The sequence below is a fragment of the Puntigrus tetrazona genome, unplaced genomic scaffold (assembly GCF_018831695.1).
Source record: "Puntigrus tetrazona isolate hp1 unplaced genomic scaffold, ASM1883169v1 S000000472, whole genome shotgun sequence".
NCBI lineage: Eukaryota > Metazoa > Chordata > Actinopteri > Cypriniformes > Cyprinidae > Puntigrus > Puntigrus tetrazona.
Genome location: NW_025048114.1, coordinates 249,607 through 276,416, shown reverse-complemented (window position 1 = coordinate 276,416; position 26,810 = coordinate 249,607). Strand labels below are relative to the sequence as shown.

Genomic DNA, 26,810 nt, shown 5'->3' with positions numbered 1-26,810 from the left:
TCTATATTTATATTTTATAATGTATGTAATATGTTAAGTAAACTTTTTAGGTGACACTAGCCTTTACATATGATGCATTAATAATACATGAATTTTGTTTCCCTGTTTCTATATTTATTATAATACAGTATTATTTATTATGCTGTATTTATTTATTCATCATTAAGTCACCAAGTATAAGGCATTAAACATAACATGCAAATAAACAAAACAAACAAAAAATCCAATTTCAGATGTAACAATAAGTGCAAATTTTTTTAATGTTTCCATGTTTAAATTTGTTTATAATTACTTATAAACAAGGGTTGAGGCAAAAATTCACATCAGTATCACTTGCGTCACTAGAGAGAGAACGGCCTTCTCTCAGTTTCCATTGCATATGAGTTTCATTGCAAAAACCCACAGTAGACCAGCATTCGTATTATGACCGTGTCAAAATGACAGCCGGCAGATACAATTGCCTATGAAAGTTTGAGTAATTGACATTCAATACGGAATCACGGCGGGAAACACTCCATCATTTTCCATTATAAGAGCTGACGGAAATAAAAATTGGGCCAACTCAGTTTAGCAACCGCAGCGACAGCGAATCTAACCGCCTTCTTTCGGTCTGGTTTCAGATTCCGCAGATCAGCTACGCCTCCACCGCTCCGGAGCTGAGTGACGACCGCAGGTACGATTTCTTCTCTCGCGTCGTACCTCCCGACTCCTTCCAGGCGCAAGCCATGGTGGACATAGTGAAACTGATGGGGTGGAACTACGTGTCTACAGTGGCCTCAGAGGGAAGCTACGGCGAGAAAGGAGTCGAGGCCTTCATGCAGATTTCCCGAGAAGCGGGTGAGTCAGACGCAACAATAAACAACAAGTCTTTGAAGATAAAGTCCTGAAAAACTCGAAGCATTCTCTGCATAAGTAAACAGCAGTGTTAAGACTTATTTCGGTTGTGCTAATAACAAGCTGTCAGTTTCTCGGTGTTTGCAGATTATATTTTTTAAAAAAACAAGCCTTATTCACTGAGAAATGTCTGGATTGCTGCACTCATTCATCTCTACAATACAAAGTTGATTGCTCGAGACGTCTTCAAGTCATCAATTGGCGGTGTTTCCCCACAAACAAGTAGCTCCCCTCTCGAATAAATGAATATGTAAACAACACAATTGTCTCTTAACGGTGGGGACACTTTTCACAAACGTCTTGCAAAACAATGTGTTATGTGCCCCAAGGAAAGAAGATTCATTCCAGATGTCTGCCTCATTAGTGAGCGAAGCCAATTACTAGAACTTGACTTGTACCTTTTAGGGCACAAATTAGATGGTAAGGTGCAGCCTGACATGATGAGTAATTGGGGTTGTTTAACTGGGCCTATGGTATGTCAACAAAATAACCTCATGATTGTTTCATGATCCTTGAAGTCTTGTAGAGACGGTCAATTGGGTAACAAACTATTCTCTTTTTTTTTTTTTTAAACGAATCGTTGAACTGGATAACAAAAACAGTCCTTGCTCTATTTGGCAGGCACTCATTAAAATAGTTCAATGGCTCTTCAACTCAGACAATAATTGCACCAAGATTAATTTCATAATGAGCTCGGTTAGCTATTCTTTGAAACAACACTTTTCGAAATCAGTATGAACGAATGATAAAACTTAAAAAGTGAAAATAGATCATATGCAATACACAGTATAAAGATCATCATCTTGAGTCGTTTAGCATGTCCTGTTACTAATTCTAATGAATTTTCTATTTTTTAAACCCTCCCCTTCAGCTGCCTTGTTTCACCCACTTTTCATAATGCATTCAATTTCAGATGAAGAACAACAAAAACCCGCTCTATTATATATTGATTTAATTTCCCTTTTATACTGATATATTGCATACTTTAAATACATTGCATTATAGTAGGAAAATGAATGGCTTTGGCTTTAGTAATGCACGCCACAATCTCTTCTCACGTTTTGAGACATTTTACGTTTTGGTGAGTCGGTACAATCTTGTGTCTACATTAGGCCTACACCTGTCTGATGGTTAAATATTGAGTAAACCTCCATGCTTACCTTTTTCTAAAAATGCCAATTTTTCAGGGCCCTGACCTGCACGCTGCACATAAAAATGTTTATCTTTGCCATGAACAGAGAATTTGTTCCTGCTTCTGTTCCCTCATTTTATTAATTAATTTCCCTAATTTTAGGTAAACCGTTGCCAGATGTTAATATTTGTTCCCTCATTTTAGTTAAAGTGGCCTAATTATGAGTTATGAAAGGTTCATATTTTGGTTTAGGGAGTCCTAAACTACAGGTTAACATGTGTGCGAGGTTTTAGCTTTCAAAGCTATATGCATATGAATGTAAGAATATGCATTTTCATTCAGACCAAAAAAGACCAACAAGTCTTTCTGCATATCATGTGTAGGGCTCCATACAATTTTGGATTCATATTAAATGTGTACAAATTCGAGAGCTCATTAAATGTATTCATATTCCTGTGAGTTTGAGTTGGAGATTAAGCATGTTGTAATGTTTTGGCTAAACGTATCATGTATTTTTTAAAAAGCACAGCATTTTGAGTGTGAATTGCCTCAAGTGCTAGAAGTGCTTAGACTTCTTATTATATGTGCTGAGGCTTTCCAAAGAGACTTTGGCGCAGAGGTCAGTATGTTGGCAAAAACAACAGTGCTCAGAGCTGTTTGGCAGCGTTCTCCACTGTGGTTATTTTATGGCCACAAATTTAGGCGGATAATGAATGTTCTTTTACTGTACGTTTACTGATAGGGACATCGAGCCTCATTCATGGAACACAACGGAAGAAACTGCTATAACCTGCTAGGTCAAAGAAGAATTTTGAATTCAAAATCCAACATGTCAAATAGAAATGCGCGAGATGCTATCTTTGCTTTGTAGCAGCTCGAATACGGACTCTCTCTGGATTCACAGAGGATTTTCAGCAGTCAGCGAATTCTGTTAATTGGGCTTACTGTCCAATTTAGCAGTGAGGTGGAATATATCTCTTCTGTCAGTGCGCTAGAGCTCAGATTAGCAGCATTTCTCGCTTCATCACAAGTCTTTTATCACTTCTCCTTTTTGGCGAGTAGTTTTGCAGACTTTATTTTGAAATTAAACCAAACGAAACACCTACGTCCACACCTACCTTCAGGTATTTGTCATCTTCTCTTCGCATGCCAGATTTGCCATCCACCCCGGCTTGTTCATTAATTTTTATTTATGAAGCGATTTACAGTCCACTCAGGATTTGAAGAGAGGAGACAGTTATTAATGATCCTAATTTGCGTATTTGATTATCTTGTATGAGTGGCAGTTCGCACTGTTTATCACTCTTATTGCTTTGGCGCACAAGTGGCTCGGCGCTTATCCTGTGGGAGACGATGGAAATGCTTTTTCATATGGTTGAGAACCCAGCGCTGTGTGATGTGGAATGCCTTTGCCTTCATTATCCTCAGCTACAGTGTGTTTGTATGCATGTGCATAACCGCTGACATTAAGACTTTAACGTGCTACATTTAATTCAAATTAAACGTGCTCAATGAACTTCTGTCCACTTGAGAAGAAGATGCACCTGAGAGCATTTCCAAAAAGACGCATGTTGAATGCCCTCGGGATGTTGTGTTGAGGATCTCGGTGGTCTGTTTTATTTTTTTTTCATGAAATACATTAATTATAGATTACCACAGTCTTTGTGTAAGAAATAGACAGCTGTTCCAAAGACAAATAATGAATACAAATCAGTGAAGATTGATGCAATTAAACACCACCCTTTTCTGTTGTTGAAGATCATTTTAGTTGTAAAATGGCACATTATACTTAAAATGGGTTAGTGATGTTTTTTTGGTAAGTTGCACTGAGGGGTTGCTAAGGAGTTCTGCGTGGTTGCTAAGACAATGCTAGCTGAAGGGTGATGTTATTAGACTAAGTGGTTTGGAGTGGCTGTTAACGCATTGCATAGTTGTTAAAAGTAGGTGCATTCCAAACGCAAAGATAATATTTGCCTTGCACCATTGCTCTAGATTTCCTGTGCTTCTTGTAAATAAAAATATTGTATAATGCTGTCTTCCGTTTTCTGATACAACTGGACTTGTCAATAAGCTCTTTGCTGATTGGTTTGCATGACAACGCATCATGCAAATTTTCAGCTCAACTGAAAATTCTAAAAATAAAATTTTGAATGGGGAAATATGCGATGCTCAATATGACCTCTCTATTGAAGAAAGCCCCGCCTTCTGACAAAAAGGTCCAATCACTGAACTGCAAAGTCAGGGCGTCACTGCAGCTGCTATAGAAACAGTCAAAGCCGAGCATTGCTAAGATGTTATGTTATAGTTGCTGAGTTGTTCTTAATTGTTTTCAGCACACTGATGCATAGTTGCTAAGGTGTTTCTTGTTGAGTATAGTTTTAGATTAACCTCTTACATTATGGAATTATAATGGGTTATGGATGCTTTTGTTGTCCTGAAAGGTTGCTAGGGAGTTTGGGCGGTTGTTAAGGCATTGCTAGTTGCAAGTTGCTAAGATGTTCTGAGTAGTTGTTGGGTCTTGATTTGCAGTTGCTATGTTGTTCTGAGTGCACTGATCGCAGTTGTTAAAGTGTTCTGACTGTTGCTTTATGGTTGCTAGGGTTTTGTGGTTGGTTACTAACGCATTGCTAGTAGCAAGGTGCATTACAAGATTAAAAGTGGTGTTCTGAGTGGTTTTCATTGCACTGATGTGGATTTTTAGGGTGTTCTGTGTTTCTTTAATATAAAACCATTTCGGGTTTTATGCAGATCCATTTTATAATTTTCCAGAATATTGTAATGACATTACTATCATTTTACCTCTTGTATGCAATATAGCAATTTATCATTTTGTAAAATAAATCACTTTTTATTCCTTTGTGTTTTAAAATGATCTCAGGTTTGGAATAATTATATCGCAACAATATTTTCACAATCGGTTTTAGCTTTAATAGCTTTTTCACAGCTGACTTAACTGATCGCACATTTTGCACATCATCTAGTACCTTAAGCCGACTAGATTTTGCCCATAGATTTTGTGTGCATCCAATAAAATTCAGGACATCCCAAGGGCTAACCTGTCTTTAATACTGCAGAGAAGTGACTTCAAGTGTTGTCTGATCTCTCATCAAAATTTCAACAGATCCTGCCGAGGATGTGATTTGGTTTAGAGTAGTTAGAGTGTTCAGATGGTCTTACCCAAATAAACATACTCATGCCTGAGATGAGGGCAGCCAAGGAGAAACAGATTGATTCATATTAAATGAGAGTTTGTTTGTCAAACGGCTTTTTGTGGTTTGGATGTAATCAAGCTCTCGGAGATTGTAGAGGTGTAACAGGAACTCTTCTGCTATAAATAAAAGTTTTATTTGGTGAGTTAAAACTCTTTGCAGCTCTTGTTTCTTTTATCAGTTCCAGAAAGATTAAAACAAGTAAGACAACTCAAAACTCAACACTATGATGTCTTTCAGTGGTTGATGCTGTTTTAATATGCCATTGCAAGGGTTTTCCAGATTGTTGCTATGACAATACTAGGTCCACACCATTGCTATAGTTACTACGATGTTCTAAATAGTTCTAAGCTAAGAGTGGTTGTTAGCATTTTGCTGTGTGGTTAATAGAGGGTCCATGTGGTTGCTAAGGTTGATAAATTGTTCTGAGTGGTTGTTAGGAAGTTGGTGTGCAGTTGTTAAGGTGTTAAGAGTGTTCGTTAATATGATGTTGCTTTGAGTGGTTGTTAAAACACTGTTGTACAGTTTAAATGATGTTCTGAGTGGTTGCTTTTAACGGAGTGGTTTCTATAAGGTTCTGGTTGCTTGCTAAAGCAATGTTATTAGCAAAGTGTTGCTTTGAGGTTGCTAGGACATTCTGAATAATTGTTAGGATATTGGTGTGCAGTTGCTAAGGTTGTTAAGATTTTGCTGTGTTTGCTAATACATAACTGTGCAGGTGTTGCTAGGGAGTACTGGGTGGTTTCTGAAGCAATGTGCAATGCAGGTGTTGCTATGAGGTTGCTAAGGTGTCCTGAGTGGTTATTAAGGTTTTGCTGTGCAGTTGCTAAGGTGGTTGTTAGCGTGTTGCCGCTCTGAGTTGTTGATAAAACATTGCTGTGCAGTTTCTAACATTCCTGCATGGTTGCTAGGGCATTGCAAACTGTAGGGTGTTGTTAAGAAGTACTGTGGTTGTTAGTATGTAGCTATGTGGTTGCTTACTGTAAGGTGTTGCTATGAGCTTGAAGTGTTCTGAATTTTTGTTAGAATGTTGCTGTGCAGTTGCTAAGGCGTTGTAAGTAGTCATTAGGATGTTGCTTATCTCAGTGGTTGTTAACACATTGCTGTGCAGCGTTTCAGTGGTTGTTAAGATATTACTTGCTGCAGGGTGTTCTAAGTGGTTTTTAGGATATTGCTGTTCAATTTCTAAGGTATAATGTTTTTTTGCTAAGTGATTGTCAGGATGTTGCTATAAAGTTACTAAGATGTTTTGAGTGGATTTTAATATTTTACTATGTGGTTGTTTGGGAGTTCTGGGTGGTTACTAAGATTGCTAGCTGAAGTGGTGTTTCATTGAGGTTGCTAAGATGTTCTGAGTGGTTGTCAACATTTTGCTATGAGGTTGTTGAAGAGTTCTAGGTGGTTCCTAAGCAGTTTTATCTTTTTTAGAAAGTGTTAGTTGTTCTGAATGATTTTAGGATGTTGCTATACAGTTAATGAGGTATTCTAACTTCTTTTTAACATTTGTTATGTGGCTGCTAGGGTGTTCTGGGTGGTTGCTTAGCCATTGCTAGCTGTAGGGTGTTGCTAAGAGGTTGCTGATGTGTTCTGAGTAGTTCTTATTATCATGTTGCTGTGTAGTTGTTGGGGTAATCTGTGTGGTTGCTAGGTGTTGGGCTTAGATATGAGACAGTATTACAGTGCGTTATACAGGTAGTGAGAGGCTACATAAATTCCCACCACCCCCAGTCCATAACCCTGTATGGCATGTTCTAGGCAGAATTGTCTCTCTTTTTTACAGTAATAGTCTTGCAAATATCACAAATTAGCCTTTGTCCACTGCATTTTTAACAATGTGTAATGAGATCATTAACTATCCTATTCTGGAAGTCCCCAATGTCAATATTAGGTAAGACAACAGCTTTTATTTTACTTGTGTTTTCTACTTTCTTGCACATTTTAGATCAGCTGAGGGAACAAAGGGAATGAAATTGGGCTATTTGAATCTCTCTATCATCATCGTCTACATCTTGAAATTCCTTTGAAGGCTTAGCAGGGTAATATCCAAACTGCAGCTGTGAAAACGATCACTTGCAGCTGTCCAGACTCAGAAGAATCGGGGTGAGAACCTTTGATCCTTCAACTGCAGTGTCACAGACAATGTTTTCATCAGTATTACAGATTACAAGCAAAGTGAACATGCAGAGGCTCTGGAGATGATAGGACTGAACTAATTTATCAATCAGTAACTTCAAAATGGCAGTGTGTTTGTATCATTTCATTGCTTCTCAGATATCCAGGATTGGATATTCTTACAGCATTCTTTAAGGAACAAAGTTTCTGTTTAAAAATTTGCCTAGACAGCATCTTGTGTTATGTATTTTTGTCTCATCACACTATTAGCTTAGCAACATGCTAATGACAAAACTGTAGAGAACTCAATCTCAGTTACATTTATGCATTTGCAAGACGCTTTTATCTGAAACAACTTATATTTGCATTAAGATTTTATCAATTGATGCATTCCTTGGGAGTCAGTCCCATTATCTTGGCATTTGCTAGCGCCATACTATTCTGTTTGAGCTCCTGGAACAAATCTCCCACGCAAAGATACTGCATATGCAGAGCGTTCCATATCTGTCACCTTACTAGGCAGCTGCCTATGTAGGCAGCTGAAGCAGCTCTCTATGTTTTGGAACAGAGTAATTATCTCTGGCTGTATCAGTGTAAATATGCCATCCAGGAAGCGCAGCATCTCATTTGGCAAGATCGCTGTCACATAATGACTACAATAGTGAAAGTGTTGACTGAAATTGAGACTGTGGACTAAACATTAATGAGGTGGGTGTACATTTAAGTGTTGGTGCTACACTGTCACTTCTGGTAGCATGAATTGTGGTATCGTATTCTTTTAGATGCGAATTAAACATCTGCGGGGTCATTTGTAATGTTACGAGCAGCATAAAATGATCCAAGATCGTTTCAAGAATAGCAATGCATTCATTGTAGGGCTTATTTTAGAACAAATAAATCTGAATGCAAACTTCTTGATGTTGTTTATACCCCTGCAAGGCCCAGATGATAAAATGAACCATACCTTCTCCCTGAAATTCATCGTTATACCAAACCACTGTCAACGTAGGCAGCTCTGACATGTTTTCTATCCCTGAAGTACACTGGAGTAAGATTTTGTGGATCTCAGATGTCAGAAATACATCCTAGTTTCTTAACTTTTTCTTCTCTGCAGCCGCAGGATCTAGGAAAACCTGAACACCTGGTGATAAATGCTTGTGGCCTCCAGCTCTTTGAATCTTAATTGTTGCTAAATCACGAGTTTTATTCTTTGCCCCCAGATATGACTTCATGGAACATGATCGATATTTGTTGATATTTGGCTTAATAATTAACTTGGGAACTCATTAGTGTGGATGCCACTATCCTGGATTACATTTAAGAGATGGACTAAGTGGACCAAGATTGAAAAAGTTCCCTGCTTGGAATGAATCAATTCAACAATTAGTGTCATCCCCAGTGGTCGTCACTTTAATTTCACAGTTGTCTTGCCTTAAAGTCTCTCTGGAAAGAAGTAGGTTTGGTTCCTCTCAATCTCCCACGAACCACCGAGGGTTGCAAACTAGGACATGAAAGTGCGCTGCTGTGATTTAGACCCTGGAAAGACCTCTCTGTTCCTTAGCGCATCTGTAGACAGTGGCCCTTCGTTTCTGGATTGTAATTGCTTGGTTGATTTCAGGCTTAAGTCTCATAATAGCACTGGATCAAAGGAAAGAAGAGGCAGATGGCTATTAGCTAGTCAGTCACATAGACTCGACTTGGGCTCAGGTAACAATTTAGTGCCCTGTGGAGTCTTGAGTTGAATGGGGAAAGCTGTTATTAAGATGTCTCTCCCCCTGTTCTTCTCAGGCGATGAACACAGCGCCAACATATCAACGAGAGCTTTTCACACAGCGAAGCCTTTCGCCAATACATTATTCATCCCCCTCCCAGGACTCTACCCTTCTCCATCAGCACCAGTGGCCCACAAATTGTACATGCAGGGAATTCTGTGCCACTATGCCCTATTTCGTGATCCAGTGCATTGGAAGCTGAAATGCCTGAAAAAGAAAAAAGGGTCCAATGGGAACAGTTTTTTTGCCATTCCATCTTTAAGCAAGACAGCAGAGGTTCAAATAGTGATGGACTAATGAGGTGTGACTCGACCTTAGCCAAAATTGTCACAGAAGCTTCACCCTGATCAATAGTTGTTCGGTTAAGGGCTTGTTTGATTGTCGTAAACTGAACGCTTGATTAATGATTAACGTTGCATTGCATGGGTACACAGTGCAATTGACCTACAGACAAGACGCAGGTCAGTGTTTGTGCAGCGTGTGTGTGATTCATTTATTTATTTATTTTTCCCCCCACCACTTGTAACTTGTAAATTATAATCCGTCTCCTCTGCCACGGTAGAGAGCCATCACTGTAGGGGTTGGCAATATGAGCAAAATCTTATATCATAGCATCAGTCATTTCATATCACGGTAATGAGATCTATGTATCAAGATGTTTGGTGCAGAACATCTGCAGTTTTGTTCCAAAACCTACCAAGCTATTTACGTAGGCAGCGTGTCAGGATGAAAAAAGTAGGCAGCATGATTGCCTGCCCTAAGATACTCAAAGGTAGATTTGCATTTGTGAGAAAATCAGTGAAAAGAATTAGGTAAAATAGTAATAGACATGGAAACAAGGACAAGAAAAAAAAGTGAATGGGCAATAGCTGCTTTTCCATTAGAGTTTATAAAAAATACTATTGCAAAATGGCGCTGCTTCCATTAACTGATGTTATACGACTAAACATCCATTGCCTGACTTGTGATACCACTAGCCATTATTTTTAATCCAAGGAGATGTTGGCATGTATCTTCAGTGAAACTGCTTTTGGGACATTTCAGTTTTTTCCCGAAAATACATTTTTCCAAATATCCCTTCTTTTCGAATGGCCCGAAAACCACCTCACGGGAGTGTAAACATTTTTTGTGATATTTGGGAGTTTTTGCAAAACCGACGTGTTTCCTTTGGGGCGTATTTTTAATTTGTGCATTCTGAAAGATAATGATAACGCAGTTACTGTTGCACTCTGTTCGTCATCTGTGGCTTAGCAGCATGCTAAAACAACTCAAAAATTCAGATTGGAGGAAGAAAACTATTTTGTTGGATATAAGATTTTCATTCCAAACTGGTTATGAGGTTTCAATTCAGCTGAGATGCGTGTGAAGTTTTGAAACTAAGCAGGTGATTACCCTACTGCTTATGCTTAGCCAATTGTTGTTCTGTTGTTTGATGCACCTTGCAAAAAGTCAAATTAGGGTAGAACATGTAGGGCTAAACTCCTCATTTGTCCCTTGAATTTTCAACGTGTCAATCATCAACTTCTGACTCCATTATGAAACATAGTTTGTTCACAAGTCTTCAAGACAGCTCAACGGCTCCAATCCACCTCCACCCCTTTGAACACGAAACTACGAGCCGCGTGACGACAACAAGCCACCCGGCATGAGTTTAAAGAGGCGTTCTGTAACTCGTTTTACTCAGGTGTTTTTCTATTGAAGTTGCAAATGTATTCAGAAGCGCTGCACAGCATACTGGAATACCTGTGGCCTGGGCAAGTGCTTTAAATGGCAGGTTCCACAGTACAGCCCAGGCTGATCTCCACGACTTTAAAAGCTAGATACACTGCTGGAACAGACAAACCTAAAATCCTACATTAACAACGCAAGCTGAGGCCCAAAGACAAGCTTCAGTCTTGCTGGCTTCCTCAAACAGAATTTTTAAAACGTGTGCCATGGGAGTTTCCACAGTAGCCAGTTGCCTTTTTTCCTTCCACAGTCTGCTTTTAACCCACAGATTCATTAATATGTAGTCGATATGAGAAGACGACAGTTAAATTATAACCGGTTTATATTTTCTTCTTGTTTACAGACCGTTTGTTGTCAAGAACCAGGCTTTTGAAATCCAGCGTGAGCCTTTACTTTTTAACATAATGACTACGTATTTTAAAGCATGTTTTTGTTTTCTTTGCTTTAATGACTAAAGAGCATTAGTGTTACAAATGTGTTACTTAGCATTCAGTGTTGAAAAATCTTTTTGACCAATGTCTTTTCCATTCTAAAATCCTCTATCTGCTTTCTGGCTTGGGAAAACCGAGTAATTTAGCTCAATTGGAAGCTTTTTTACTGAAAGCATGTTGTTTCAGTTGAGTATTAATAGCGTTGTAGAGCAGTGGCGCAGTCCAAAAGAGATTAGCTCTGAATAATTCAGAAGCAGCTAAAGAGACCACATTTCCTTTTAGCATTCTGTGCTAGCTTACAAGACAACAATCCCGTGAGATCAAGTCTTCCCCAAGTTTAGCGAGTCGAGATGTCGTGCGCAATGTTAATGCAACATGTTTTATTTTAGGAAAAAGAAGATGGTTGTTCTTGTTTTTCAAATATGAACGATTTAACAGATGCAAAAGATGTTTGTTCCATCACTAATGCATTATCGTTGGTGCATGTGTGTGTGTATTTTTTTTTGCTTATGAAATTAAAAAAACATGTCAGCAAATGAAACGCTCTTTGCACTGCACTGCGCTCATCGACAGTTCATACAAAATTGATGGATTGATTTCACTGGGGATTTGTGTAAACAGCATGCAAATACCATGTAATGCATAAAGTATGCAAACAGTATAGCTTATAAGAAAACAGTATGCTTAATAAGCATGCACTTCTATAATGTGAGTGTCAAACAAGATGTTGGATTATTAAAGGCATAATCCACTAAAAACTAAGTAAATATGTTAAAATGTAAATTTTTATCAGTTCTGGGCTTTACATTCTGAATATTTTGTACAGTTTGAAGCAGAAATATTCAAAAACGTCATTGTTGTATTGCAATAAATGAAAAATAAAATATATATATATATATATATATATATATATATATATATATATATATATATATATATATATATATATATATATATATATATATATATATATATATATATATATATATATTTTTTTTTTATTATTAATTACTTTTTTATTTTGTCCTTACAGTATTTATTACTTAAGCATATAAAAATTAAAAATAGCGTAGGAGCACACGCTGAAAGCAGGCACTAAGCCCTGACAGAATATTAGCATTAAGAATTTAAATACGATTCATTTTAAATTCATGCTCAGATCCATTCTTGACTTCTTCCCTGTAACTGTCTTCGTAGTTGTAAAACGATGAAAGCGCTGATAGATGGTTGATCTGAATATGTATAAATTGACCCTCGGTCCACACTACGACATCAACAGCCAATCACTTCAATTTATGGATGCGATCCAACAGGAAACCAGCCCCCTCCATCCATTAGAGAGCAGTTCTCACTTTTCTCTGAGTCCATTACTGGGTAATGGATGGCCGAAGTGCCCCTCTTACTTGCAATGCTCTTGTCTCTAAACTTTCACTTCATCAAGCGATGCGAATTCCTCAGTCGGATTCCCTCCGAACAGACCTGTAAAAGAGGCTGTAAAATAGATTAGCCTGTCAGACGTTCTTAAGGACAGATCTATGAGCTCCTAATGGCACTGATGTCAGAGTGCATGCTGGGAGACGGGAAGGAACAGTACCTTTCAAGGCGATATTTATTGCTCTAGAGCCGTAATTGTAATGGCGTATTAAAAGTAACAAAAGTGCTGCTAAAGTGCTAGGCAGAAAGCAAAAAACGCTTTCGACTAATCGGTATTTTCCCATTATGAAACACCTATACAGCCTCGAAACAAGATTAAACGTAGTTCTGATCAAAACCACTGCGCTGTTAATTGCCGACATTCAAAATGCATTCTTTTAAGATACATTAACTCGAATTCTAAAACCGTATAAGATGTTTATACATGCAAAAAAAGTGCAGATTAATAAGATTTTTAGTTTACGCTTGCTCTAACGAGAGGATCTTCTCATGCATGGAACGGCCGAGGGTTCATTTTTCACAGTTTTCAGGCTGCAATATCAACAATGGAATATATATTTGCTATTATTAGTTCTTAGCAGTCTAGTAGGGTTTTTTTCCCATTGTGAAGTGTTCATTGCTGCTTCTCACGTATGGGATTTGACCTTTCCAGCTCTCCCGGAGTCCCTCGAGCTGTGTGGGTAGTCAGAGATTTTGTGCCCTAACAAATGGAAATATGGCCGGTGGAATATTAATTCGAAGCGCTCGAGGGCGGGTGAGCTGCTTGAAAGACCGCTTGAGGTCTTCCCTCACAAAGGCAAGATTAAGCAGGCGCTAAGAACATGTGTCCAGCTTATGCTTTGCCGAGGTTTGTTTTGTTTCGGGCCAGCCTTTGGTTTTGCAGGAACGGGGTGTTTGGATATTTATCGACTTCGCTTTCGGTCAAAGCTTGGAAGGAAAATGTCACGCGTAGCACTTTGAGGTCAACATTTAACGCATGTCCTGTTATTGGAAACAGTTCAGCTTACTAACGCGATCTCATGGTACTTCGGACGCATTTTATATAAGACGTGGTTGTATAAAAACGTACATTTACTCTTGTATTTTCTGCATCTAAACAGCCGCATTTACGACGCCTAAAAATGAATCCTCATGAATATTCAAATCGCAGCATCGATTGTATTATTGCCGTCGTTTTTAGTTGTCTCATCGATGACCTTGTTTTCAATTTCATTATTAAATTGTTTACTTAATATGAAATGATAACATTTCATTCTGTTCTTCTCTGTTTTTCTTTTTGAATAGGTGGGAGTGAGATTATAGTGACTATAAAAATAAATTTAATGCTATATTGCTACTAAAAGGGTCATTTATTTGGTCAGTTGGGTTTTATGTTTGTTATAAAACGGGTAGGTTAAGTTTTGGAGGTAGGTTAAAGGCTGTAAAAATATATATATATATATATATATATATATATATATATATATATATATATATATATATATATATATATATATATATATATATATATATATATAAAATTTTTTTTTTTTTTTTTTTTTTTTTTTTTTTTTTGTACAAAGCTACCCTTGTGATAAAGAAATAAAGGACTTTGTTGAACCTAAAAAGAAAATGGTAAAAAAACATATATAAGATAATTCAATATTAAATAGATATGGAAGCTTCTTAAAGAGATGCACTTTCCTGACTCGCTTTTGTAATATATAGTCAAATAAAATACATGACTTTGAAAATGGGCAGGTTAAGGGGTCTAAAAAAGTCGCTTATTCATAAAATGATATAAAACATATGTAAAAAAATTTATGGGTTTTTTTAATGCTAAAAACAAGTCATGGTTTGTACGTTTTAAAAGTTGAAATATGTCTAAATTGTATGTTTTAGTGTCAATAAAAATGTAAGTTTATGTATTATGTATTATTACCTGTGTATAAACAATAAGACCAGGCTGAACTCACTTATCTCTACAACCCTTCCCTTCAATCATCTCTCCAACTTTTTACATTGCAGCCAATTTCTTTCTTTAAAATCCCATATTATTTGGAAAAGTGACACTTTGGGGAAGTGAACTGGTTTGCAGAGTGTCATTGCCGAAACATTTCCCCTGTTGTTTTGAGACTTTATTCCGGATTGACAAGAGTTTTGTATATATATCAGTATGATTTTTTTGCTTGGATTGCAAGAAAAATGTCACCAAAGCGCTGTATGGGAGAAGACGAAAGGTCAGAAGTTTGACCCACGGCTGTCTTTTGGTTCGGGAACCGCGCGTGTCAGATGTGCTGATGGCCTTTTCTTCATAAGTTGAGTTGATGATGGATGAGATTTCGAAGAAGCTTCTTGGCAGCTGTCAGCGGTTGCAAAGTTACTGACAGTTTCTATATTTCCAGCTTTGGTTTCTGTAGAAATGCCAGAACAGCCGACTAGGGGTCCTCGAAGATTGAAGTATAGCGAAGACTCACATTTTCTTGTGTTACAGTTTGAATTAAAAAAAAAATTAGATTGGTGCTAGAGGTATTTTAACGTTTTTTGTTTTTGTTACCTTTGTGAAAAAGAAACGCATAACTTTGTTGAACCTACTAAAAAGTGTGTTAAAAACCTATAAAAATTGTTAAAAAAATATATTTTCAATTAAATATAGAAATGAAAGTCTTTTTAAAGTGATGTACTTTCTCAACTCACTTTTGTGCAATTCGTTATATATAGTCAAATTAAATACATCACTTTAAAGTACAAATTAAATAGTTGATTTAATATTATTTTGTCAAAAATGGTCAAAGTATAATTATTTTGTTGTGCTGACTAACATGCTAAAGTACATGTGAAGTATTTTATCTGTAGTGTGTTGTTTGATATTTAATATATTTTACAGATGCATATTTTATTTTAGAAATGACAATAAACTACCAAATTTAACTATTAGTTTTTAAGTGATGTGTGAATATGTTGAGTGAGTCAAAAAGTGAGTCAAAAAGCTTAAAAGTTCAGCTAATTGTGTTTTTAAATAAAAAAAAAAAAAAAAAAAAAAAAAAAAAAAAATATAATTTAAATATATATATATATATGTGTGTTATATATAAAAAAAAAATATATATATATATGTGTGTGTATATATATATATATATATATATATATATATATATATATATATATATATATATGTATATATATATATATATATATATATATATATATATATATATATATATATATTTTTTTTTTTATAAAATAAATTTAAAGTAGTTTTTTAGTATTTAAACAAATATTGACATCATGCATAAATGTTGCAATTAACATTTAGTTCGAATTTTTTCCTATATATCTCATTTTAAAGTGCACTTTAAAGTGCATGGGTGCATAATCATTTTAGAAACGCGGAGGAGTTTCATTTTAAACCTCACCAGCTGATCTTATGCATATTATTTAAGTGACATAACACACGCTCATCTCATCCGCTTCAAGGCAAGAAAGCGGGAGCTAGCCGGAGTAGGATGAGCCTTTACCTTTTTGGCCATTCGTTTGAATGCTGATGCAACCGGTTGGCAGAGATTCTGCTTGCTCTTTAAATTCCCGGCTTGTTTTGCATCACGCAGTCGAGCAGTTATGGATACCCTTTCCCAAATCCCCACAATCTTCCTTTGTTGGTTGTGTGTTTTTGTCATCTGCATTTTTGAAACGAGGGGCATTTCAATTATACATATTGCGTGAGCAGGCATTTGCATCACTCCGGAGGAGAAACACCTAGCGTCTATAGCATTAAAAATTGAAAGAGAAGGCAAAAGTTGGGGAGAGAACGCAGCGTAAACAAAGTAAATAAGTCACCGAGCTCCTGAGGGAGCAAACGTGTGAGGCAGGTTCAAAAGGGGTTTCCTTCTCGACTTAAAAGCCATGTTTCTGCTCCACTTCAAAGCTGCGCTTTGTCCCGGTGAAAGCCGTGTTTAGTCTACGCCTCTTTTTTTGTTTTATTGTGCTGAAGCAACAAGAGTGACAAAACACAAAATAAAACATTAAGCAGATCAATCCAGAGAGACCCAAACACAGCCACCCGTGCTTTTGAAAAGCACTGAGCCATGTCAGATAGCTTAACACAGATGTCTGGAAACATGTTTTCTGCACCGATTTCAAAGAGATTGCCAGATGAAACGTAATTGGGTAATTGAAACGGGACGGGGCAGGGCACGCGTTGCAGAAGAAAAAAAAATAGATAAAGAAATGTCACTGTGGGCTGACATTGAACGGGATTCGGAGCATGAAGGTGCTTACAGGCTGATTTAAGAACAGGATATGTAGTAATCTTATATCAATACAAGTAACATACATAATTAATGGTGCTTGCTAAGATATTATCGCTCAAACTTAGGATTGTTCGCATTAGTGTGAACTTTGAGTCTGTAACTCCATTAAGTCTTGTATGAATTATTACAACATCAGACCGTACGAGAGGACATATTTGATCCTTGCACTCACATCCAATGTCTTTTGTAACTTCTTGTACGTATCGAGACGTTAAAAACACGGCGTTTATATTAAAGTAGTTGCATCCTGGTGCTATCCTCACTGTAAACTAATCAATCGAAACAATAGCATTAGAAAAGAAATTAGTATTTCAGTTTTGGTTTTTTAATTCGATATTAAACAATGTTTGACATACATTCACAAAATTTTGCAAGTTTTTCGTGTTTTCATTTAAAAAATAACAAAACCAAATCAAAAACCGAACAATTTAACAAATTCTCTCAATGCAGCGGCTTCTTTGCAACACGTATCAAGATGTTCAAAAAAATGTGCTGTAGAAAAATCATATTTTATGTAGCAAATTATACATAAGCCCCCGGTTTCACAGACAAGGCTTAAGCCTATTCCTAAAAAAAAGAGTAAAAAGTAAATCTGAGCTGTTTCAACTCGCACTGGCTGGTCTTGAAACGTGTTAGAGGTTTTGTTTTGTCTCAAGATGCACACCAGTAATCTCTCTCTCTCTCTCTCTCTCTCTCTCTCTCTCTCTCTCTCTCTCTCTCTCTCTCTCTCTCTCTCTCTCTCTCTCTCTCTCTCTCTCTGTCTCTCTCTCTCTCTCTCTCTCTCTCTCTCTCTCTCTCTCTCTCTCTCTCTCTCTCTCTCTCTCTAATTGAAATATGGCCTAATCCTGGTTTAGGCTAAGCCCTGTCTGCAAAACCGAACCATAGATTTTCATGCCTAAGTAACTTTATGTGAACATTAATTTAATTTTCCTTCGCATTCCTGCCTTGTTGACTCTTGAGAGTGAAACTGGAAATGATCAGGTTTTAATGCATCTTCTGACTGTTCTCTGTTTTTTTTTTTTTTTTTTTTTTTGAGATCGTCCCAGGAAGTCAATGACCCGAGATTATGACGTGTGTTGTTCTCTAGACTGGTTGTATTGTTAAGACTGATTTACAGCCGCAGCCAGCCGACCTTGGAGATGGTGTCTGAGTCACAGGTCCTGAGGAGAGAAAAAAAAACTGGAGCTCTTCCAGTATCTCAGCGTCAGGGGGAAGGAAGCAGAGGTGAATGTCAGATGCTGCTCGGTGCCAGGATGTGCCAGGATTGCCCTTGATGGGAGACGGTGAAAAGATCAGGGCAAAAAAGGCATTTGTTTACCAGTAAACTACCAAAAGCCCTTTAAACAGTCAGTTTGCTCAAAAAGAAGATTTGTTTTCACAGAGAGTCTTGAATAAGTCATTCTTGTAACTAAATTAAAGTATATTAAAGTTTGTCTTGCACTACACATTTAGATGGTATAAAATACCTTTATACAATATGTTATATTCTAAAAGTTTTAATATTTTATGCATTACTGCATTGCTGCGATTTTAATCATGTAATTTGGGTAAATTCCACTTAACATTGAAAAAAATCACTACAATTTATACAATTAATTACATTTTAATTTTTTTTTCTTATCTTATCTTTTCTTTATCTTAACTTTTCTCACAGTAAATGGCGCATTTAAGAAATCTTAAAAATCTTAAAAATAATCATTATTGCAGTCTGTGACCTCATCATTTATTAAACGTTTACATTGCACAATTTTTTTTTTCTTGTAAAAGAAAAAAAAAAGTTGGTAAGACCATTATAAAGTTTTATATCGAAAAGATTTTCTTTCTTTTGAAGGTTCATTTTTGGTTTCCAAAATTGCACTTCAGTGAACACTTCTTAAAAGAACCATTTTGAAGAATGAATTGAGAATATTTATCAATGTAAAGAACCTTTTGCCACTATATAGAACCTTTTATGGAATAAAAAAACATTCCATGGATGTTCTATATGGAATTTACCTTTTTTTACCTTTATTTTTAGCATTTTCACTCTTAAGCATCTTCATTTTTTGAGTGTATCAAGATAAAAATAGCTGAACTTTCCAAAAACACGAGAAAGCATTGTGCATATGTTCCCCGTGAGCGAAAGCTCACTTTATTACTAGCCAGATATAATTCACTGTCAGCTAGCAGCAATATGAAAATTGAATTAAATCCATATTTCATGATTAGTACTTCTGCATATCCATTTTATCTTGCTTAAAGCAAGTAACACCAGTTAAGAGGAATCCCACCATTTTTGGTTAGTTACAGACTCGCTTACTTACTTGCTTTTCTCAAATTGGCAGGAATGGACCCCACAATCTACTTAGGATTAGAAAGCAAAGGCCTCTAAATTGCAAGAAATGACAAAGAAAGGAGTTGAATATGATGAGAACCTTCAAAACAATTGGCGGTTCGAGGCAGCGAGGGTCATGTTGGGACTGATTAGTAGTTACAGTCTTACCGCGACTGAGCCGGAGGGGTTCAGAAACCAACCGCAAACTGATCGAAGCAGCGCACAGTGGGAGAATGACACAAATCACTGCCTACGTCAGTTCATCCAGTCTTCAGACGTGCAATCCAGAGCATCGTCCAACCCCTTCCCTGTCACTCAGAGCTCAAATAACAAACATGTCAGTCGAAAGGGCACAAACGGCGTAACCTGGCATGACAGAATAATAACTAGAGCACAGTCGGCTTTCATCTGCTCCAACAAAGCGCTTCCTTCCTTATGGCTCTGTTTTTGATCTTCTGTACACGAGGCCGCGCTCACTGGTAATTAGTCAATCAAATTTGTTTAGGGAAAATATCATAAGCGGCATGTGACATGCAAGCACGATCGCTGTTATATCCGACGATGTCAGTGAACAGTTCCTAAAAGAACCAAGCTTTTTCTTAGTATGAAGAACATTTTAAAATTTGACTTTTAAAAACCAAGATTCTGAGTTTGTATTGATAATTCCATTAAGAACCTGTAATGATGCTGTAGAAGAAACATTTTGGTTTCATAAAGAATCTTTCAGTGAACAGCAAACCCTTTTTTCCTTAGTATAAAATATATATCTGAATAACGTTTTTGGTACTATAAAGACTCTTTATGCAAAGGTTTTATTGATGTTAAAGCACATCCAGAATTAAATTGTCCTGATCATTTATTCTCACCCATGTCGTCCAAGATGTTCATTTCTGTCTTTCTTCAGTCAGGTTCCTGAGACTCATTCTATAATATTTTTCCATATAGTGGACTTCGATGGTTGCCAACGAAATTACGGTCCAAATAGCAGTTTCAGTGCAGATTCAAAGGGCTCCACACAATCACTAATAAGAGTCCTTTACATTTTTAAAATGTTCTTCTCTAAAAAAAAATTCTTAAAGGAACACGCTACTTTTTTGGAAAATGGGCTGATTTTCCTGCTCCCCTAGAGTTAAACAGTTGAATTTTATCGAATCCGTTTAGCCGATTTTCAGTTCTGGCCATAGCACTTTTTCCTGGAGCTTAGCATCATTGAATCTGATTAAAATCCGGCAAGATCTTGCTCTAAATTACCATAGAGTTTTGATATTTTTCCTATTTAATACTTGACTCTGCTTTGGTTATATTGTGTACTAAGACAAGCGCAAAATGTATAGTGGCAGACAGATATGTCTAAGAACTATACTCTTATTCTGGTGTAATAATCAATGAATCACCTGAAAATAGTCCTCAACATTGACCTGGAGATTGGCTGAATGGATTTGAAAAGGAAATGTTCCTTTTAAGGACCAATCGCTGAAAGGTTCTTTGTGGAAAAAAAATTGATTTTTCTTTTAAAGAAATAATGACTTTATCCAACAATTTGCTGTAACGCCATATCATCATTGTAGCGCTGATTCTTCTGTGTCAACCATGACACAGAGAAGTGCTTGTAATAATTCAAATTAAAGTAGAATTACATGTAGAAAACATGTCCTTGTGGACCAATGTAAGGTTTTTGCGTTCAGTGGATACTCTCCAAAATGGCGCTACGTAATGCCATCGTGCCAAATTGTTGGATCTTTTAATACACAAAGTATTCCTGTAGCTTGATAACGTTACAGCTGAACCATTGATGGCAGTTGGACTATTCTGATGATGTCTTTCATACTTTTCTGGACCTCGACAGTGTTATTTACTCGTCACAAGTCTCCCAGTTTTCATCTTAAATGTCTTAAATTGTGTAAAGCTTTTACGGGTTTGGAACGACATGGTGATCAATGACAAAACTTTTCATTGTGGGGTGGTGTGGACATTGAAGAGTGTAGCAAGACATTGACGTATCAGAAGTAGATTGAAAGCTTTAAAACCGCAGGGGACAGTCGAGAGAGGTTTGAAGCATTTAACAACATTGAGAACCGCCAATAAAAAGAGCTGCATTTATGCCTGAGGAGAATCTGAGAGTGTCCTAAAACGACTAAAAAACAATGCGACGTGGTCATGCGGTGTAAACATGCTTTTATTGAAGGATTGCAGCAGCAGCAGCAAAGTGAGCCTTGTTGATTCGCTGACAGAAAGCTCGCTCACGGATGGGATCCAGGGAGATTTTACAACTGTCACCGGAGGATTTTCAGGGATGCAGGTGAAATATTAATGTGCGTTTCCCCCGCTATCTGCTAAACAAACAGTGGCTCTCCGAGGGATGCTTTATCAGAGAGCCAAATCCAAAATACTGATTAGAATAGGTTTGGATCTAATGGTTGCTTTTTAGATGAGCTTCAAATGGAAATTTTCGAAAATGGCTTAATATTTGGCATATTTAAAATATGCCATCAACTTATTATTAAAGTACCTGTACTTTTGTCTTCTCTAGAATATAACAGGCTCTAGTAATTGACATTTTTGTCAGGTGAAATTCCCAGAAGCGGGACCTTTGATTATTTTTCCACTGGCTTAAGATGCGAGAAAGTAAGAACGCAATTCAAGATAATGGTTTCTCGCAGTGACATGCCTGCCATTCAAATGAGCGAGTTTTTGATGAACTTGGGTGACGGGGTGTGCAGTTGTGTTATCACTCATTCCTAAAGGCAAAATTAGCTCTTGTTTTGTCAAACAAATATGTATTTTTGTTACAGCTCATTGTCTGTTTTGACTCCAAGTTGAATTGCTGCGATATTTTGGGGTGTTTGTCACATTACTCATGGGGAACGTAGAAAATGTCATGGATGCTGGAAAATCGGCGTGATGTACAAAGCTTTTCCGCCATAAAGACATCCATCCATTTGGCAGATACATGAAAACAAGCTAAATCAATTTTGCGTGTACAAATTGGACATTTTATCATCATCTTCTCAGTGGTCTCCTCTACATTGTTAATCTTTCCAAGTAACACAAAGAGTCTGAATAACGAGTAAAGAGCATCGCTTGCATTGCTACTAATTTGTCTGTTTTGTTGCATTGAAAAAAGACATGGCAATTTGTAACGCTGGGAATCCCAGACCCTCGTTTAAGTTGAATGACTTCTATTTATTTATTTGCATGCTCTTTCCTTATTCATTTAGCTCCTGCAAACTAGAAAATGGAACAAACGATGCAAAAAATACTTTCACTGCAGCCAATTGTATTGATTTATTTATTCGATCATTTTTTACTTTGTTGATAGGGCAACAATCTATCTTTTTATGATAAAAGTACAGCATATTAAAGTTACTACACTATATCAAATATGCCATTTGAAAAGTTAATTAATTTCTCAACAGTGTGACTACAATAATATGAGAATGTGATATTCCTTTGGTAAAGCTTGCACTGAAATGAATGACTTACCCAAAAAGTCTTATTCAATGAAACAAACTCAACCTCAGGTCATCCAAGATGTAGATTATTTTGTTCTTTCATCATTTGGAGAAATTTAGCACTACATCATCACTTTCTCATCAATGGCAATAAATGGGTGCCATCAGAAAGAGTCCAAAAAGCTGATAAAAAAACATCATAATAACCCACAAGTAATTTTGTGAAGGGGAAAAAATGTGTTTGTGTGAAACAATTATAGTGATAAAGTTGTCTGAAGCTGGAAATAAATATGCAAGGACGAACAGTCTAGTTTTATGATGGATTTTGATGTGAGAGGACAACAGAAGATAGAGAGAAGTAGCATTGCATCACTTAGTCACCACATGCAATGAATGGGTGCCGTCAGAATGAGAGTCCAAACAGATAATAAAAACATCACAATAATGCACACCTCTCCAGTCCATCATTTAACGTTTTGAGAAGTCAAAAAAACAAATGTGTGTTTGTATGAATCAAATCTATATTTTAAACGTTTTCCAGTGAAAAAGTTGCATTGTCTGAATCACGAGAGAAATATGCATAGAACAAGCACAAACAGTCCGGTTTTATGGAGGAAGGGTTATTATGGATGAGGACTTGTCAAAAAATAATATAACATAATGGTGGTGTGGATTATTTATGATGTTTTTATTTGCTTTGGACTCTCATTCTGACGGCACCCATTCACATCCATTGGTGAGCAAGTGATGTAATGCTGCATTTCTCCAAATCTGATGAAGAAAGAAACCCATCTACATCTCAGATGGATGAGTGGGATCGAGTAAGTGGCAAAGACCAAAATCCGCTATAATAACTGACTTCTAATTGGATTTAAAAAAAAATACTACTTCCCCTTTTGTTCGTAAACCACCACCACTCTGAGTTTCTATCAAATAACCCCATGCGCATCGAAGTGAGTCGCCTCAACGAAGATAGATTGGCCCCATGATCAAGTCTGACAATGTTCCAGTCTGTAAATATACGTAGTTTGCAAAGTCTACAGACTACGTCGTAACAAATTGCCTTCGTTGAGGCACAGTTTGAGGCACACTGTTTTCTAGGTCAGGACGCGCGTTACCGAGCAAAGCCAGAGCATCACAAAGTTTTCAAAGAAGAGGACCGTTTGCCCCGGTAGTGATGAAGATACCAGAGCCGCAACCTCTTAAGATGCAAGACAAGAGCATGATGAAAGATCTCCGTTTCTCTGCCCGCAGCCTCGCAATGATTCGCTTTTGTTACATATTCAATAGAGATTAATTGCTGGCCCATGCAAACAACTTTCCCCCAAAGCCACAAATCAACATAACACGCTACTCCAGGCCATCGAAGACGACGTGATATCTCGATTGGTTGCGCCATCTTACCAATATGCACAAATGAGAAACAGTAGGGCCGTCTTATTGGATTCGCGCCGGCTCATATTGAGTTTTTTTCCTACGTAAGGCTGTATGATGGAGAGCGTCGGGCGGCACGTACAATTGCCCTGCAATTTTAATTACAACCTTGAAGTTGCGAGTTAGCTAGCGCGGCCGGATCACTCAAGCTTGCCAGAGTTTAGCCCGTATCTCAAGGTTGACCTTGTAAGTTCTGACAGTCCGTATGTAATTTTTAGATTTAGCAGGCCTGGGATGAAGTCGTATTTCAGGCCATTGCTCGGGCCGGGGAAATAGACATGAATTAACTCTGAAATGATTACCTAGATCAATATTTTGTCATTCATAATACTGATAGATTTTAGCCGTTCATCCTTGGAGTGCCGTCAGCAGGCTGAAGTGCCAAGATGGGCAATAACTAGAGTACTTTATGAGAGCGCTGTCTGATATCCTCAGAGCTCACACACTCCTTTAGGCTCAATCTCACTCGCAGCCATTCACAGGTTTCTCCTGTAAGAAAATAGAATTGGATTTACTTTAGAATTGGGATGATTTGAAGTCGTCCGGTGCTTTATGAAGTGATCCTTTAAGCAATAACCAAACCTTTTATCATTTCTTCCATAGTATTTTATTTGCTAGCTAACTTTCTACAGTGTACCTTCGTTTGTGTTCAACAGACGTTTTGGAGAAACAGAATGAGTTTTTTGAGCGAACTGTCCCTTTAAGCATCCTGACTGTACTACAGAAACTAGCCTAAAGAGAAGAGCATAATCTCATAAATATATAAATGGCTCATAAGGCGATAATGCGATTTAATACATTTCAGATATACTGACTTTGGCTATCAAATAAAACTCTGAATCTAATACTTTACATGTACTTCATTACGGTAGAACATCAAAATAAATGTACTTCTTTAAGGTACAATAATAATAGTAATAATAAATACTGACATTAGTGCAGTTTTTAAAGGTGTATTTAAGTGAGTTGTGGCCTTCTGTTCCAACGATATTATAATATGTGCGGCCACGAGTTTTATTATTTATTTGCTTATTTATTTAGCAATTTTTTTTTTATTTGTTCTGTCATTAAGCACACTTCTTTTTCACCAGGGATAATTTGGGCTTCATAAGATTTATTTATTCATCTAAAAATCAACCCGACACTATTATAATATGCGCGACCCCAGGATTTATTTATTAACGTGAGTTTTATGTATTTTGGTTTTGCAGTCAAGCACACTTCCTTTTCACAAGGGATTATTATTTATTGTTTTTGTGACTCAGCAACTCTTTTATTATTTGCATTAAATTAAACAAAACTATCATTGTTCATTAAAGGTCGATTAATTTACGTAAAATGTGAATACGGCATAGAAAAAACCGTCTTCTACTGTTTATTTTACTAATATTACCGTACGAGATTGTACGATAAATTGCTTATTTATTAGCGTTCATCATGGCTTCATCACGTAGTAGTCTCCATCATCTCATAGTTTTTTAGAGAGCGATACAGAAACGTTGTTTGTTTTCTCTGCATTTTAGCTTCACGTCCATGCCATTTTACGATTTCCCATGGCTTTAAATGTCAGCCGCTAGGATTGAGCTTTGTTTAAGTGTTTCTGAGCGGAAAGCGGCTGCAGCCGAGATGAATTGGACGAAGGCTCACCATAACACGACCACGAAGAGCCTGAAATAAGAGAAATGTCAGAGGGACCGGACCGCAGCGATACGATCGGTGGGAAACGGGCTTTTTTTGAGGGATTAGAGCGAGATCAATGCGTGTAAGTGAAATCCAGTCACTCGCTCGCCAGCTTCATTCATGAAGCAGATTAGCTCTCATTTTTGGGGCTTAATCTCCTCAATTGGCTCCCATCACACAGATATGCTCATTAACTCTGTCAGTCGTCCATCTCGCACTATATTACACTTACGCTGGATTATGTTCCTCACGGATGCTTTACGCAAAAACACTCGCTCCTTCGTTCACTGGAAAACGATTTCACCCCTAAATAATGAAATTCTGATCTTTTAACCTGCATCTATTTAGCAAGCAATATATTTTTTATAATTAATTTAAATTTATATTTATTTGAAAAGCAAGCAGAACGACAGTGTTCAGAAAACGAGCTCAATTCAAATGGCATGAAATAATTATCGCTCGCTTTTCATTACATTTTATGAATAAACCATTTTCAAAATATACTAAAAAATGTAGCAGAATTAAACGAGTTCATGCGACGTGATCGGAAAAAGAAACTTTGATTATTTTGCCTCATTAGCAGATAATTTTTTTTTTTGTTTTAAGCAGCAACTCATTTTCATTCAGTGTACTTTAGTCTTGTTTTCTGCAAAACAGTTATTAAAATTAGTTAATAATTTAGAATTGAGGTTAATGCTTAAAACAAGAAGAAAAAAATATATAATCTGCCAAGAAATAAACTTAATTACAAAGGATAACGCGGTTGTTTTAATGAAAAAATTTGACTAAAATAATTACATTTTTGCCAGGTTATTGAGTTTATAAAAGAACAAATATGTAACACAAACAAATTATATATATATATATATATATATATATATATATATATATATATATATATATATAAACTTATCTCAAAAGAAAAACTT

General features: G+C 36.8%; 1 protein-coding gene across 3 annotated transcripts in view; it reads left to right on the top strand.

Moving 5' to 3' along the window:
• Positions 1–26,810, top strand: part of LOC122334066 (metabotropic glutamate receptor 7) — a 152,855-nt gene that overhangs the window by 41,703 nt on the left and 84,342 nt on the right. For all 3 annotated transcript variants that reach the window (XM_043231978.1, XM_043231980.1, XM_043231981.1), the window contains exon 2: positions 621–837. In XM_043231978.1, the coding sequence (XP_043087913.1) occupies positions 621–837 (217 nt within the window). The remainder of the gene's footprint in view (positions 1–620; positions 838–26,810) is intronic.